At 39.4% G+C, this 17,888-nt stretch overlaps 1 protein-coding gene across 1 annotated transcript in view; it reads right to left on the bottom strand.

Annotated features, from left to right (window-relative positions):
• The window catches only part of FHOD3 (formin homology 2 domain containing 3), a 197,084-nt gene that overhangs the window by 5,596 nt on the left and 173,600 nt on the right, over positions 1-17,888 (bottom strand). Inside the window, exons 20-21 of the mRNA XM_009707416.1 lie at positions 12,316-12,487; positions 9,847-10,008 (exon numbers count right to left, since the gene is read on the bottom strand). Of these exons, the coding sequence (XP_009705718.1) occupies positions 9,847-10,008; positions 12,316-12,487 (334 nt within the window). The remainder of the gene's footprint in view (positions 1-9,846; positions 10,009-12,315; positions 12,488-17,888) is intronic.

Below are 17,888 nucleotides of genomic sequence, written 5' to 3'. Positions count from 1 at the left end.
TTTGTGGTTTTGTGTCACTATCTATACGTTATACTTATGTTTAATTATGCATATATCATCGCTTAATACAAGTAGACCTAAATGCTTAATAAAAATACTAAAACATTATATGTAGAGATATTCTTACAGAGGTTTATAGGTAAATATTTGGATTTTATCACGCACTTGACTGAAGAAGTACATCCAACTAAAATGTGATCTTTTTCTGGGTCAGCCGCATAGAAAGCTCCAGGAAACAATGTATTGTTACGTATTATTATTGCCCTGCAGCTTTGCTTTGAGTCCTGTCGACACTTCATAGATGGCAGAAGTCTCTCCTAACAAGAAATTCTGTAGTTCACAACCATCTCTGGGTATAACTTATGGTGGCTGTGATATAGAGGAGTCTAGCAGTGGAAAAGGACAAATCGGCAATTTGCAAGGAAAGCTTAGCTTGTTTCACCTCCAGGTGGCTTAGGTTATAGGGAACAAAAAGTAACATTGCTTTAAAGAACCTGGGCCACATGAAGAACACATGGGTTTTAAAGTAATATTTAACATGTAGTTGAAACTGTTAAAGTTTCCAACTTTATGTTTTTCACAGATCATCATTTACATAGTCCCAACAGTAAAGCAGAAAAGATTTAACTCCTTCCTTGAAAGCCTTCTGTGACAAAAGAACCCTAATTTTCAGGACTTCTGTGAATTCCACTATAAAAAGTTACTACTAAAAGCAATCCTGCTGTCGTCTCTTTCATCATTTCTCCCACTTAACTTCACCAGTCAGAAGTGATTCCGCTATGAACAGGTAAAGCATCAAGAGCAGAGAGCTCACCAACCAGAGTCTGCACGTAAGCACTATACACTATTTTCAAGACTAGACTATACATTAACAATGCACAGGACAAAAAAAAAGGCAGGAGATGGGATACAGAAAGTAAGCCATCAAACACAAGCGTTTCAGGCATACAACCTTTACATTCCATTTGAAATTTTAAAATGACCCACTGAGGGGGTGGCTCTGGCTTATGAACACAGAGCTGTCTGTTGGAGAGTGACTTGGCAAATTAATTATCCCCATTAGGAATCCATGCTGGGAAATAAAACAGTAAAAGGCATCATCTCTATGAGCCCATCAGATGAAATATAACTGTGATCGAAACAGTCTTGTAATTATGCTCATCAGGTGGTGCTATTCTGCCTAGAGAAAGCCATACACATACACATGTATATTTTTTTTTTGACACAGTGCTGGGGCAATATAAATTCAAAATATCCCTGTGTGAAGCATTTTTGTTCGTCTTCTAAGAGCGACTTCCCTCCAAACACATTTGACATTCACATCCAAGCGTAGTCAAACTCCTGCCTTCACAGAACCTTGTGCTAAACTCCTTCGTGACAGCAGAGGTCTCTCTTTGGCAGCTGGGATATCGCGATGCTCTTCCGGAAAGCCACGTGTGAGATCACTTTTGTTACCGCATTTCTTTCGTAAGGCAACTTGAAAAGCAACCCTGTACTTCCCTGTCTTTTCTCATTCTCAAATGAAGCGCTTTCCTTAACAACTCTGTGATCTTGTCAGCCAGCAACTCACTGCTGCTGATGTCTCACTAGGATGATGAAAATTATCATCATCATCTTTCAGGAAGGAAGGATTATGTAAATAAGGAGTAAATTACTGACCAGAGATAAACTTGAAAGCCACTTTAACACAGAAAGAAACCAAACAAAATACATATCCTTTCAACTTAGGGCTAACAGTGTGCAACTCGACCATACATATTTTTTTACTACTTAAAAATTACGTATCCCACATTTGAGAATGAATCCTGCAACAAGAATTCAAAAGCCTTGAAATATACCTTTAAAATATGCCAACTAAAATGAAAACAGAGGGTAACATAGATGAAGTCACTGATGCAGTGAATGGCAAACAGGCAAAAGTGAAAACAACTATTTGTATCTCTTGTAAAATGCAAACAAATGGAGTAAAATTATTTTTTTCTACAGAACTACAGTTGAAAAAGTACCAAAAGTGTATACCATAACAAAAGTATTTATATAGAAAATGTCAATACCAATATTCTGTGATCTGGGAACATGAACAGCTTATTTCCTACGTACACTGACATAACTTGCTCTTTATCAGCTGCTTATCTCCTGCCAGATTCTCCCACATTACGTTCAGCTTGTTCTTTCCTGCAATAAAGAAAGGGCCATTTGGCCAAGTAGAGATGGCCACAGAAATTCCAGCACTTGTAAATCCTTGTCTAGAAGCCCATGGAAGCTGCAGAGCACTCCTTTTTAGTTCTCCCTGTACTGGAGATACAGCCCAAGGACGTGCCAATGGTCTGCCTACGCCGCAGGGTCCTGCTGGGACACAGGCTTCACCTCCTACCGGGATCCACTCTTTGCTAAGAGCAAAATCTGATCAGTGGCTACCTCTTCCTTCCTCCACAGAGCAGAACAATGTCTCTGGCGGGCATTAAATCCCATGAGGTGACAGCCACTCTAAAATCACTAGGGACAACCCTTTATAGCAGCAGTTTTCTCCTTGTACCTACATCGTGTCCTCTGTGCTTGGGCAATATAACATACATGTGCATGTGAATGTCTGTGTAGTGTTCACTGTCTCTGTCTTCTTCCTGTGAACTGAAATAAACAGGGAGAAAAGATACATATTTTTTGTAAACATTGCATACTTCTGACTTCTCAGATCAATGCAATGACTTCTCACCTTTTTTTCAGTTGCTGTATTAAAACAATGCTGCTCAATTTTGAGGAAATACTAGATGCCACAGTACCTCTAAATACCGGTACTGGAATCCAGTGCAAAGTTAAGGAATGTACTTAATGGTGCAGGCTGGGTTAATTTTATGTCTGACTTTCCTTGCACAGAAAAGATAAAGCTGTTTCTAGCAGAAAGTTTGAGGATAGGAGCCCCAAAACAAATAATTTGTATCAGAATAAAACTCATTATAGAAATGACTCATAGATCCCTCTGAAACAGTGACTGGAAAATGAATTTAAGCCTCTTTTACAAGCAATTTTTTTTACTAGATTTTTAAACCATGCTTTCAAAAACCCTTTTGTTTTGAAGGCTACCTGATGTAGAACTGTACAGAATGATGGCAATTTCACTTTCATAGTGCTAGGACCAGGCAAACATGAAAGTTACAGTTTGAAACTCATGAAGACTGCCAACAAAATACATAGGTACTATACATTTGGACAGTTGAAAAGCAAAATGTCTACCCTTGTCTGTCAAGATCAGTTAGCTTAAAAGAAAGTTACAAAAATAAATTTAATACACATTGTAAAGCAGAAACTGAATGCTCATAAATAAATATGTACCTACTTAAAAATGGTATTAATATCAACAATCACAATTATATATGTCATCAATTACAATTGACAAAACTGAAAATATGGAACCAGCTATTCAGCCTCATGTTTTAAATAAATACATTGATCTACAACCATTAAAAGTTATGATGAGACCAATAGGTTAGTCAACTAATCCTACCCCTCCTGTGTGTTCTCCTACAGCTGTTGGTGCTGGCTTCTGGCACAGATGAGATCTGGGACTACACAGGGCTCACCCTGATCACGTACATCGATTTCTACAGCTTATTGTGGGCAATTGTATTTATTATTCATTCATTAACTATTATTAATAATTTTTATTTATGGTTTGGTTTTTTATTTATTGTAGATCATGGAGTTTAGTTCTGTCATTTTTACAAAGATCTTACCATCCTAAGGATGAAGGAATGTATTACTTAAAGGGCATCCAAGAGACACTAGCTATCTTGGCATCTAGTGGAGATAACCTTCCAGCTGCCAGAGTTTTAAATGCTGTATTTCATGTTCTGCTTTCATTCAATAATTAGATTTTTATTAACTGGGAATTGACCTTCTGAAAGCTCTGTACTTTGTGTGAGGACAAACAGACTTTGATAGTGAATACCATCAGTGATACATTTACTTCTTCTAAATGCAAAGAATTGTTGCTAAATGTGTATCGCTAACGAGATTACTCTGCCTTCTCCTCTAACTCCTGATAGGATCCAGTTACTCAAATCCTAAATAATTAGTTGCAAATTCTAAGTGAAGTTGCTTGCCTTTGAAGCATTTTATGTAGACTTTCTTCTTGTAAGTTTTTTTATTTTTTTAAAAGCATAATTTCCATTAACTCCTGCTTTTAGTCAGGCTATAAATACCAGAAGAACAGTCTCCCTCCTGGTATTTTGGCACTTCTGTATCTTTTCATAGCCAGAAAAAGTAAGTGGAGAGACATGAAAATGAAAAGAAAAGAACAAGAAAAAGTTAAGTGAAGCACCCTATGAATGCCAAACAAAAATGACACACTTTTGGATTCAGATAGTCTCCCATCTAGTATTTTGTTTGCTTACAAACATATTTATTCCAAAGCAGCACTGCATGTGCTACTAAAACCTGTCTCAAGCTTGTCTCCACGCCTGGTCCTTTGGCAGAGCTCTTTCCCACGTTTTGGCACCTGATGACAGTGCGCTGACTCCTATTTCACTTTTACTGAAGGTGGAATTTAGTATGAAATAGCTGACCTGGGATGTTCTGTAGTTAATTTAATCCACCGGCCCTGAGCTTATTTGTCTAGGATTCAGGTAATTTCGACTCAATTTCTATCTCCTCCATAGTCCACTCCTATGAGTCTGACAGATTACTTGGGTGGTGCCTCAGACCCGTTTCTGCAGAATGGCAGTAAGTATTTTTTACTCCCCACAAGTCATTATGCAATTAAATTAATAAATCCTTATGAGATGTTTCCATATCTCAAGGGTGAGTTGCAGGGTATATTATTGGGCTAACATGTGATTCCAAAGCCTAATAAAAGAATAAGGCATTATCATGTCTCTCCTCTCTTTTTTTTAAACATCACAAATAATTTTGATCAAGTCCTATCATTCGAATATTGGATTAAATTCTGATGCAATTGTTATCTGCTCTAAACCCATTTCTCTAACTCAAACCTAATGCAGATTTTTCCATTTTAATAAAATCTAAGAGAAATAAGAGCACACACAGAGAGAGATGCTCTAAGATAAAAACAAGCCCCTCACTCTGCAAGGTCCTCATGCAGTGTCTCCAGCAGAGTCCAATACAACCACTGTTATGCTACTCACTATCAAATATTAGTCACACCTCGGCCCTACATTACGGTTTACCATACAGGGTCAGCTGAAGATCCAGATACAAACAGTGCTGCATAGCCAAGCCATCTTTAAAGAGCCATTTCCTTGGTCCAGTTATCTGAAATCATTTGTTGGCAAGACCCTGTCAGGATCCCCACTCTTTGACCACTGCCTTGACTTTAGGGAGCCAGGAGACACATTTTCAAGCATAAAGGTTGCTAATACTCATAAAGTCATAAAGAAGGAGGAAGATATTTGCAGGTTCATGTTTTAGCCTTAAGGTCATTGCTAGCCAGCTGGTCTGGTTTTGCTCCCCTGTGGCTTCATCAGCACTTGAAGAAGGTAATGAATCCTTAGAACTTGTTTGTGTCCTTTTTCAGAGCCCTGCCATGGCCATTCACAGAGGTCAGAAATCAACCCTGTTTGTCTCAACATTTCCAAGTATTGCTTTGTGTATGCAAGAATTAGTGCAAATACCTTCCACATGCTTATTCATGATTATTAAACTGGAGTATGATTTTTCGTGATGCTGACTCATGGGAATCATACCATTCTCCTGAGACAGATCCATTCAGTTCAATGAGACCAACACAGGGACGGCACCTCCATAACAGCCTAATCCTAGAGAAGTGATTTTATGTTAGGGGATGGATGTTTTAAATAAACAGCCAGAACAAGAAGGAAAACATCATTATTTTCCTGTTTGTCTATTTTAGAATTTTGGGGGGTATTCTTTAATAAAACGTACTTAAGTACAATTTTTATCTTATGGATGATGCTGCTAGTCTTTAGGTGTCTTCTGTTGCCTGAAAGCTGCTGTGGCTACAAGGTCTATTTTTCTTCTTCCCCAATTTGAAGCAATTGGCACAGGCTGGTCCATCATGGTGTAAAACTCTCATTTAATAACAGTATTTTCTAAGCAGCCCTATTCTTCTTTATATAATTTCTTCTCTTACCTCACTTCTTGTAATCTTCACAGCAAATTCTGCTTATGTACCTTATACTCATTTTTAAAACTCAGCTCTCTGTATTAAATAAACTCCTTTCTTGACTGTTTTTTGAAATCTCAGTAGTATCTCATACAGAGAGTTTCATTTCATTTCCCCAAATCCTCTGGTGCAATGCCTGTAATACTGTTTTGTAAGCTGGTAAAATTAACTTCAGCAATTGTATTAATTGGAATTTGGACTATCAAATAGGTTAATTCTTAAAACTTCCTTATCCCAATTTTCTTTTGCACTCATTGTTTGTTACGGCATCATTTGTGAAAGTCATCCTAACCTTATGGGAGAACCAGACAATCCTAATTATATTATTTTTTAATTTCTTTGCTAAGTTATTATGTTATAAAAATGTTATAAAATATTGTTATATATTTTGTTATATATATAGTTATAAATATTATAAAATAATGTTATAATAATAATATAAAATAATGTTATAAAAACCTTTCTCACAGAAAGCTGCCCTCAGTCTTCAAGAACAGAAACTGTATTTTCAACCTAATTTGCATTTTATGCTTTTCAAATATGCTGAACTGACATCTCTAGAGGCTGGGGTCTGTTATTTACACACAGAATAAGGACATCAGAGAGAAAAAAAAAAACAACAGCAGAAGCTTCCCATTGCAACTTGCCTTGAAGCTGTCTTTGAACAACCACCTCGAGAGGTGACAGAGCATTTCAGCTTCTGTGGCTTATTCAATCTTGGTGGTTTCTGATGAGGCTTCTAATGAACAAATACAACTGTAACGTCATTTTTTCATATAATAACAGCACTCCAGTATGTCTGGTAGGCAGGTCACTGAACAGCCGTCATGAGGCAATGACTTCCAGTTGGTTACTATACTTCTAAATGTCAAATTTTATCCTTAAAAACCTCTACTGTGTAAATGTCTAGCACAAAATTAAGTTCTCTCTCTGCAGATCATCACAGGAACTTAGTTGTTATGCACCCACCATGTACCTTAGCTTTCTGTAGTCCATTTCAGCTCCCACTGAACAAATTCCTTCCCACTAGGTCTCAGTTGACTTCAGTCATATCTGGATTTACCAGTGATCCTTCGTATCTTCAACCAACAGATACAGATGTTTCCATCTGTCTTTTGTTGGATAACTCACTGCCTTATTCCTCCTCCCAGTTTATAGTTCTGCTGAATACTCTGAGAGTTTCAACTCTTCTACATAATTAAGATCTAACTAAGCTCTGCATACCAGATACAGTCACGCTGCTCAACAATTACAAAAGGCAAAATGGTTCAAATGAACACGTCAAAATGTCTCATTTTCCCATTACAATTACTACTTGAATTTAACTTAACCTTTTCCATGCTCCTGTTTCTGTTTTCCCCTAGTTATAAATGACTTGAGTATCACTTGCTTTTTACTTCACGTTTTTCTGTCTTTTTTTATGGAAAAAAATCCCTTGCCCATGAGAACCTTCTACCTGAACCACAGGAAATGTTTACAGTGCAATTGCGTATAAATCTTTCGGGTTTCTGATTTTGCTAAAAACACGTATCTCAGCTTAGGTTCACTAAAATCTTTGCTCAGTGCTAAGTAAGCCTGACAAGATCTCCGGTTCTGCACAGAAAGCAATGAGACATATGCAACATGATGCACCATGAAAATCATTCCTTTCAACTGAGTTTCACTTTGATGTCCATGAATAGACTGAATATCAAGCTCATGGCAAAAGCCAAAGGATGTGTAGCGGAGCCTGAAGATTGAAGGTGGTGAATCAAACCCATCAGATAATAGGGTCTCTGCTCTACAGACAATAAATATCATAGTGTCTGCTAATCGAAATCATTGAAGTATGCCTAAAAAGCTACTTTCTAATATGTTTATGGAGGACCTGCGTTACTCTTCTACCCGGAAGATCTTCTGCTCATTTAACTCACATCATGCATTGACAAGGGTTGGTCTCTCTTCATTTCCTGGAGGAGCCACATTATCAGTCCAGCTGAGTGCATTTTAGAGCTAAACTACTTCATTGATTCATCATCCAGGTATATTGACTATCTGTTAAAGTGAAACAGTTCAGTTAAGGTATTCTCCTTTCACACTTTCTTTCAGCGTGTCAGCTGAAAGGGATGCCAAACTACTGATCTTTGTTTTGAAACTGTCTTTTAATCCACTTAAGAGTCTCATCCAGATCTTGAAGAACAAACAAGCAAAAGAGCTGGATTCTATCATGATTAATTACAATGGAAATCAGTCCCAGCCTAAACATTTACTGAATGCTTAATCCTTGTTAATGTTTTTACTGAATATAAAAGCCAGCTTCATGGAAAAATACGTAGTATTTTTATTATCATTATCCTGTTTTGTTTTTTTCATGCAGCAAGTGCTTCCTTGGGAAAAAGGTACCTGGTAAAAAGCAGAAATAAGATTTTTTTGGGTGTGTGCATGAAGGCAGTGTTGTTAACAGAGGAAATATTTTAGCATGGGATAAACCACGGAAACAGGCAAACATACAGGAGGTTTATTTGATATGCACAAGCCAACGAGGGCAGTCAGCATGTGCAGAACACCAGAACCACGTGTGGAAGTGGGTAGCAGCAGAAGGTGATGCCACAAAGAGGTACGGCACAGTGTATGAAAGAAAGTAAGACAGACAATCCAGTGTCAGCTCATTTTCTTTGCTTAGAGTCTTTGCTGGATCATCTAACCAGAGTGTCCACTGCTTTTGCTCTTGCTACATGCAGAAGTTCCTTTCTTAGCATGTTGGAGAAAGTGAATATGCTTTCAGCACATGCTAGTTTATAGCAATCACTGCTTATACCAAATGTTTTTGATCACCCACTATGCTAGAACAATTCCACAAAAAAGAAAATCTGTGTGATTTTTCACTCACTGTTGTTGTCTCCTCTTTGTCCTAACTTCCCAGAAATGCTAAAAAGATGGATGGAAAGGTAGTCAAAAAATCACATATGGTGAATGACATTAAACACTAAAATCTTATGTTCTTTGGGTACTTATCCTTCTCATAGTAATTGCAGTAGTCTCTGCACACAAGGAGAAAAAAACCCAGAAAGGTCATCACCTCTTAAACATTGTATTTACTAAAGCGTGAAATCAAATTTCTCAAACTTGGGTGCTGCAGCTCAGCCCTGTGGCCACACTACACCGTTGAAAGACCACCTTATAAACGTGCTACCTTTTCTTCCCAGTGGAAGTTAAGCTCCTCTACAACCACTTTGCAGCCAAGCAGCAGTAGACATTTTGTTTTCAGGGCTGCAGAAGGATAGTACACAGCATGAGAGAGAAAGATTTTAAAAGGTAAAATATCTCAAACTGCTTTTTGCTTTATGAATAAATTCAGCTACAGATACAACTATTAGCCTTTATGCCAGTTCACAGTACCTTATACCATTTTAAGCAGTCTCCATTTGAGGTCCTGATCTGACTTCTGTAGTTATGAGTAAGTACTGTCATCAGCTCTAAAGCGCCATAAACCATTCTTCTTCTTTAACTGCTAAGGACATTTCAAGTTCTGTAGAACACAGAGTCACCCACTGCATACAACATAATTTAAACAGTAGTAAGAGGAATATACACCAATCGTAAGTGTACACTTAAGCTGCTATGAACTACCAATCATGTCTGCCTACTAAAGACCTGGTTCCTACACCGATATCCATAAATATTTGCACATTTGCCTATTTTGAAAAATTTAATAGTGATATACTCACATGACTTCCTATTTGCTCGTGACCGCTTCCTCTCTCTAGGCACCGCTCGCTGGCTTGGCACTTGGGTGGCGGACTTGACAATGCGATCCATGATCTCATCTGCTGCGTCATCTGTTGCATTAGGTGAATCGTCGTTGCCAGCGTTCCATGAACCGATACGGCCTGGAAAAGTCCAGCAAATGAATTGAGGGAAAAGAAGACAGAAAGTCTCTTGCGTCACTTTGGTTTTGCAATTGGGTTTTGGGGGGAATTACAGCAGGCAGCTCAGTCATCGCTACTTCAAATTGGCCAAAGGAGAAGACTCTGCCTAATGGAGAATATTTCTAAATAATACCCTAGACTCTCTGCTGTATCAGCAGAGAACCGAGAGCACAAATGCAATTTTCTATTCCCTTCAGCCTCAGAGTCTTATTCTTGACCATACAACTGGCAAATGTCTGCTAGACTGTCTATAAGCCAAGGATTGCTAGTGTTGTGTGACCATGTTTCTCTCCGCTCCTATTACACAGAGACTAGAAGACATGGCACATGTTAGAGATTGATGCAAATCAGCAAGACAGATCCTTTGTACCAAAAGAAAGAATTAATTTCCAAGCATCTGTATCACAGCCTAGTGCAAAGAAGACATGAAAAGGGCAAAAGGTGTGGTTTGACATGTCTCATTGTCCCTTTCACAATGAAGAATTCACCTTCTCATCACAAAGCTGTTATGTGTCCTGGCACAACTGCGTCTGCTCTGTTATGAGCAGAAAAGCAAGAGTCGCTGGCAAGCTGAAAAGCTAAATAAGCAATTTTGGTTAAAACCACAAACAAACAAGTGAGCCATGTCTCCGAACCCAAGGCTCTGGCGCTCCTTACTCCACAGAGCTGTGTCAGACACATCTTTGGGTTCCTCCACTACAGACTACAGTTCCGTGTGCTTTTTGGTTTTAAATAATTTGAAGGCTAGTATGCAGTGTGAACACTGACAGAGAGCTTTGCAAAAGAGTGGGTGTCGTAGAACTGCAAGCAGCTAAAAATTCACTGGCAAGGCCACTCTGTATCACATCCTCAATGTTAATAAACAACAGCTTTGATTAGCACTTTGCTGCTTGTCTCCTGGCTCTTGTCAAGCGCAGTTGTATTACAATAGTGCTTCTGACAAGCTTCTGTCTGGCTCACCCATCCTCTGCCTCCGCTGTTCTTCAGGGGAACACAAGCTGACTCTCATTACCAGGACACACTTCTCGTGAGCATTCAGTGGATTACTTCAGCTGTTCAGCTTGTTGCAGTGCAGCTTGAATTATTTCATCTTTGTACTTTAGCTAGTTGACTTGCTTCTTAAATTGGGGCTGTGAAACCTCTAAATTAGACAGGGTCATGGTTTCAAGCCTTAATAAACTACGCACACACAGACTTAGTGGTGGATGCGCTGGATGTGCTATCAGTGTTATCAAAAAAGAATCCAGAAAGTGTAAGTTAACCAGATGTGAGAGAAAAGAAATATGAGAGCAGAAAACTGAAGACTTGAATTTTGGTGCATCACCTTTACTCCAAAACCATCTTCCAGGTATCATGTGAATGGGAGGGGGTGAGGGGAAGATGAAAGAAAATAAACTGGTGAACCCAGTGTCTGTAAAACAACTTAGCACAAGGAAAGTGGTTTACTGGCTGCTTAAATGAAGAGGTGTACCAGTGAATCATGTCCTGGACAAAAAAAAAAGGCTATCTCGTTGCCAAGAATGGTTGTACCAGTGAGCTCTTCTGTCAGAGTATCAGGTGTTGGAATCCGTGGATTGGGTCAGGTTTTCATTTCCTCCCTGTCAGCTTTCAGCAATCACCTGTGCTGACATTTGGAAACAGCAGAGCACTGTGGACCTCAGAGAAAGAGGCATCTGTCAGGACAGCAAGGAGATGCAGGGCTCTCCACAGCAGCTTTGATGCTCCTGTTCTCCATGTAATCCACTACCTTTGCAGTTTAGCAGGGAGGTGGTTAAATGATTCATCATCTTTTTTCTACCCATTTTCCTCTCCTCAATCATTCTTAAAATGCTGCAAGGCCCTTTCACTTGAATTTGAATTGCTACTTTCTACTTGCTTCTATTGAAAATGAGAAGAAAACCACATCATGGATTCCCTGGATGCCCCATTTTGCTTTCATGATGAGAACAAGAATAAAAATTTGGATGTTAGTGGGCAGCCACATTCACAGTGGGGGGGAGAGGTGAGAATCTCTGCGGACTTGGACTCCTAATGCCCCTAGGCAGTACTTTGGCTGTGATCCATATGTTAAAACTTCAGGCAAATTCTTCTACACCCCTGTGCCCCAAATCACCACTTCCAGCACGGAAACACCACTAGGGTCTTCTCCTTCTCCCTCAACCCTTTCTGCTGGGAGCGCTATGCAAGGGGTCCATGATCCGCGTTTTAGCCACCGTGTGGCTACCATGCCACAAGAAACATGGCCAAAAGGAAACTGCTCGTACTTACCTCGGCTGGCCCGGCTTCGAGTGCGGACCCCAAGTGCCGTGGTGCTTTCCCCGCCAACAGAGGAGGTCTTCAGTACGGCCTTCATGTTCTCGTGTTCTGCAGCATCCTCGGCGTACTGCAGCCCCTGGGGCTGGCTCTGGCAGGGAGGTGAGCTGCTGGAGAACTTGCCGGACTGCGGGAGGAAAACGGATTTGTTGGATTAGCAGAAAAAAGCACAGAGAACAGGCCAGAGTCTTAACTGTGAATTGCAAGGAGGAAATTGCCCTCCTGGGCTTGGTTTGGAGTGTAGCTGTTCCTAAAAGAGCCAAGCGACAGTTGCTCCTCTCCCAGAGCATGCACCCTGAGCAGAAATAAACTGGAAACAGGGTGACAGCAGGGAGCAGACACAATCAGAGGAAAACCAGATGCACTAGCTCAAGCTTTATAATTTTGACCTTCTGTCTGAGAGTGTAAGGTACTAAGCAAAGACTTGCTTTGAAACCTTTGACCCAGGCTGGGCCTGATCTGGGGTCAAGTATGACACTGAAGGGGACAGCATGAGATCCAACACAAATAAGAAATTGCTTTTTTTTGGTACAGTCACCTTTCAGTAACAAGGCAAAACGGGGAAAGCAGCCTCAGAAGAGGCACTTTTCCTTCTTGCCTCTCTGCATTGCTGCACAGAGAACTCTCAAACTGCTCTAAAACACAAATATCTACAAGTAACCTTAAAATACGTTACCAGTCACACTGAAAAAATCCCTGGTCCCAAAACACTCAGCCAAATTATTTCATGGCCAAAACACAAAAATTGCAGTCAGCAGTTAGAAGAACAAACAAAACCTTACAAGAGATTTAGGAATCTGCCCTCTGCTTCCCCAGCCTCCCCCCCTCCGTGATTCCCCTGTCACCACGACTACGTGAACAACAGCAGCCACATTAGCTGTGTGAGGATGCAGCAGCTCCACCAGTTACTGAAAGCAGCCATCTAGAAATGGATGAAAACAGCAGAAACGGATACTTTCTAAGGAGAAGAAGAGCTTGCATTGCTAGGCTGCTCTCCCTGCCCAGCCTCTGCCTACAAAGGGCTGCAATGTTGGTATTCCCTCCACTGCTCTTATCTACAGAAAGGCTGAAGTACATTTAAAATACAGTTCCGGCTGCAGAAAATACCAGCTTTGTCAACAGCAAACAGGCATCAACAGATAATAATACCCCTTGGTATTCTCAGTCATATCAGTCCAGCATCAGAAACTGAAATATGTTTTCTTTTTCCTTTTAATCTTTCTTACTCTGATGACTGATTCAGCACAGATGAAAGAGAGTGTGCTGCATTCTCTTCTTCTTTTGCATAATAAACAACATTAATTATTCACTTAATGGTATCGAGCCAGTCAATTAAAGGGATTCAAACCTGCAGAGCCTTTCTGTCAGAGGACAGTAAATTGGAAGAAGAGACTAGGTCCTACTTTCAGAGCTTTGATTGAGTCACTGGGGCTGTCAAGACTGCAAATTGAAAATATTTAATCTGGAAATCAATGACAGGATGATTCTATTTTAACACAGTAACTTTTCAGGGTAAGATATCAAGTTAACTGAGGAGCAAAACAATTATCCCTACAAGGCACTGAGCTAAATATATCAGTGTGAGATTTATTTTTGATAGTGAGAAGTTTGTTTTCTTGTTAAAATATTAGCTTGCAACATTTTGATGTGGAAAGTATGCAAGTGCTAGAGTTTCATATGTGAAATTAAAAGACAGAAAAAACATTTGAGAGAAACTTCGATGAAAGTGCATGCCATTTTTGCATTAAGAATACTCTTTATACACAATGGGTTGTAAAGCTAATCGATACCATCTCAGAAAAAAACAAAGGATAAAGTCCTCTCATAACTGTTAGTTACTATTCACACAGGTTAGCTAAAGGTTGGCATAAACAGCCTAATTCATGTAATTTTCTTCCGGCCTCTCAAGCTATACAGCACAAATCATCACTGGGGGAGAAGCTCTATAGCCAGAAGTTTTATTTCACTTCCTTAATTTTCAGATGTTGCCATAGATTAATGCCCAAACCCCAGCCTCTTGAGCAAATGACGACCATTATGAAACAGTGAGCATTAAGCACATTGTTTATGTTCAGCAAATTGAAGAAAGCTCTAATGCTGAACAAAAAATGCATTGCACAATAGATGCTCCTCAAACCAATAAACCATTTTATTATGAATATAGCTAGCACATTATAGTCTTAAATTATTTATTCACTCCTTTATTGATTTTCAACATCACCTTCAGAGGCACTTTATGATAAATACATGAACTACTCCACTGCTCACCTCTGTGGTGACTGAAATATCTTATTCACAATTCATATGGCAAGGAGAGCCATTACAATTTGCTTTTTATTCCTATATCCTGATGCTTTTGAACACTTTATAAAATAATGCCATTTGGATTTACACAGCTTAATAATGAGTATGAAATTATCATGGTAATCCATAGCCCAAGGTAACTGATGATCCCCATAACATTCAGATCACTGATAGCAGGAACAGGGTAGTAGGATAGTAGGAATAATTCGCAGTTTAGTAAACAGACATCAAGGAAACAAAATGAGGAAACTTAAAATTATTAAGGCCTCAGATCAGGATATCCTTATTCAAGAGACCAGGTATGCACATGGTTAAAGCTGACCGTAAAAATGCATACTTATGATTGAGCCAAAAAGCTATGAGAAAAATGTCATGGTTCATAGCTCCAGTTGAGCAGATGGAGTTGAGCAGTCCATACTATCTGAATTAGAAATTAGATGTCACAGCACACGGGGGACATGGGAATGACATGCTCTTTCAGAGAACCATACCTCAGCATCCTCTTCTTCATCGGTCTGTCACCGGAAACAAAGAACAGGGTGAAGAAGGACAAACAGCAAGATTTAGGAAAGACAGTATGGTCAAACCACAACAGAGTAAGAGGTAACCATGGTACTGTTTATACAATTATAGGAGGACATAAAAATACAAAGCTTATAAGGAATTAATTCCTTAGCAATCAGCTCTTTCTTTTTTTTTTTAGTTAATTGTACGTAGAGCAGACTGTCACTGCCAGTAGGGTATATTGAAATTTCCTGATTTTTCTTAGAGAAATGATGAACTGAAATATTCTTCCTACAATTCCTCCCCCTTGAGGCATGCGGTTGCTTGCCCACTTTTTGCCCTGTGGAAACTGGGAGCACCAGGAAGGGCTCCCTCTCCTTTTCCCAGCTCTGTTCAGCACAGGGAGGTCCTGGCTGCTCTTTCTCCCAGTGCAGAGGTTGGCTTCTTGGCAATTCCTTTTCGCTACACTTAAGTGCTTGTTTTGATTCCTTTTTTAGGCTGGGGCTTTTCAATTTCCAATTTAACAGAGCACTCAAATAAAATGCCGAGTGGTATTTGAATAAATGTTTAAAGTTCTTCAGTAGCTGCCCAATACCATATTGTGGAAATCAGAGAGATGCAATTATCCTTTGTCATTCAGGGCTTTCACCCTCAGTCACAGCAGGCACGTAAAACTATCTTGACAGTTACAGTACATTAAATGCAACAGGCATATCAAAATATTGTGGCATATGGAGTGTTCTTAAATTTGGGGATTTACAGGGAACTAGCAAACCATTGGGAGCTGTGTTCCCAAATGCCTGGGGAATTCTTCATCAGGTTGTAAGATGCCCCACATGGAAGGTTCCCAAAGTAAAACACAATTTCTCAAGTATCTGGGCTTCTTGTTTCCATAATTTTCAGTTTGATTGCTTATGAAGTGCAAACATAGCACAGAAATTCAATGCATTTTTTTATTTGTGGGTTGTTGTTTTTTTTTAGAAGAAGCATTCCACCAATTCTATTCCCCTCCCTAGTGTTACTAATACATATTTTTGACCTTATCTCCATCTCAGCTATGATTTCTGTCTGGGATTGATACATTCTGTTCCAGAAACATTCATCATTAAAAATGAAAGCCTGATTTACTTTGGCCCTCAGCTTAGTTTCAGAACAATCTCCATAAGAAGATTAGCTGTGAGAGTGCTGAGCAGCCCATTAACATTACTTTTTAAGGGTATGTTTTATTCAAAGAGTGAGATGCTTATTTTTCTTTGGACACAGTGGCACTGACAGAAACACAGGCAGATGTTTTGCAGAGGGACTCGGCAGGTATGTTCCCTTTACATTAAAATGATCCATTTGTTTTTTTCCATCCCCTGGGGGGCAGGGAGTCACACCGTAAAGCTATTCTTCCGAAGAAGGCCACTGTTCACGTTTTGGCATGAATAAAAAACAGAAAGGAGAAGAATGGGAAGCAAGAACATACTTGTATTCAAATCCATATGTACATCTATCTAATAAATAAAAGGCAGGAGGAGAGCAAATTAAGCTAAGCCATATGCAAAAGGCACTCAGGGAAAGGTGAAATAGCAGAGTACACACATTACAAAAAGTGTGCTCCAAACAGAAGTGTATTATATTATTACTTTATATCAAGCTAGATTTTTACAGGGAAAGTCCCAGCTGCTAGCCCTTCTGCCCATTTAATCCAGCTCAAAGTTATTTGTTGCGGACTTACTTTAAGGGCAATGTACTCCTCTCTGTTTGACTGCTCATCTCCAGTACCAGGGGCATTACCATTTCCCTTCCTCCTGCTCTGGGTGGAGAGGGCTCACACCTAGAACCGCTGTCCTTCTACACCCAAAGCTACTCCAGCGCACAGGAGGAGCACTTCACCATCCCCATCATATTTCCATGTCTGGAGAGCCATTTGCCCCCAGGAAATACTGAAATTAGGAGTCAAAGTACAAAATAAATAAATCAACCTTTTATTTCACAAAGGAATCTGCTCTCGCCCAGGTGTGCACATTCTGCCTTTTATTTCCTTCTTCATTTCATCATTAAAAATACACTGAGAAATATTAATAATTTAGGAAATTTTTAACATGGAATGTTACCGAAAAGCACTGAGAGAATATTGCTATGCTGAACACCTCTTGCAGGCACAAGATGTTAATTTTAAGAAAAAAAGGCTGCTTGATTTTTCTGTCATCCAATATTGGATGCTGCAGGACAAAGTGAGATCTCCCTCCTTCCCTCCTTCCTTCCTTTCCTCCCTCCCATTTTTCCTTTAGGCTAGCATTTCTATGTGGTGGATTTGCCATTTCAAAATATTATTTCTATTACATAGCAATTTTGGAACTGAAACTCTTAAGTATCGTAAAAAGCAGAGCTTCATAAATCTGGGAGACAGATGCTTATATTACCTACTATTATTAAAAATCATTAAAAAACTCAGACTTGTATCTATAATTGCCTTTCTTCCCTATTTTGCTTGCTTGTTATTTTTAGTGTGCCTGAAATGAGTGCTATCATTGGCTAAAGCCAGATACAAGATTACAGAGACTAGGCAATTTTCCGTGTGAAACTGGCAACTCACTGTCCTCCTTTTTTTTCCCCCCCTTACCCTCCCCTCCATCTTTCTCTCTCTTGCAAACCACGTTCACCAAGATTTCAACTGACAAAGCCCAGTTCACTTCAGCTATTAAAGAACACATAAACATAAAGATCTCTGTGGT

This window comes from Cariama cristata, unplaced genomic scaffold (genome assembly GCF_000690535.1).
Source record: "Cariama cristata isolate BGI_N322 unplaced genomic scaffold, ASM69053v1 scaffold4019, whole genome shotgun sequence".
Taxonomy (NCBI): Eukaryota; Metazoa; Chordata; class Aves; order Cariamiformes; family Cariamidae; genus Cariama; species Cariama cristata.
Note: the sequence above shows the minus strand (reverse complement) of the source record. Positions and strands in the feature narration are given on the sequence as shown.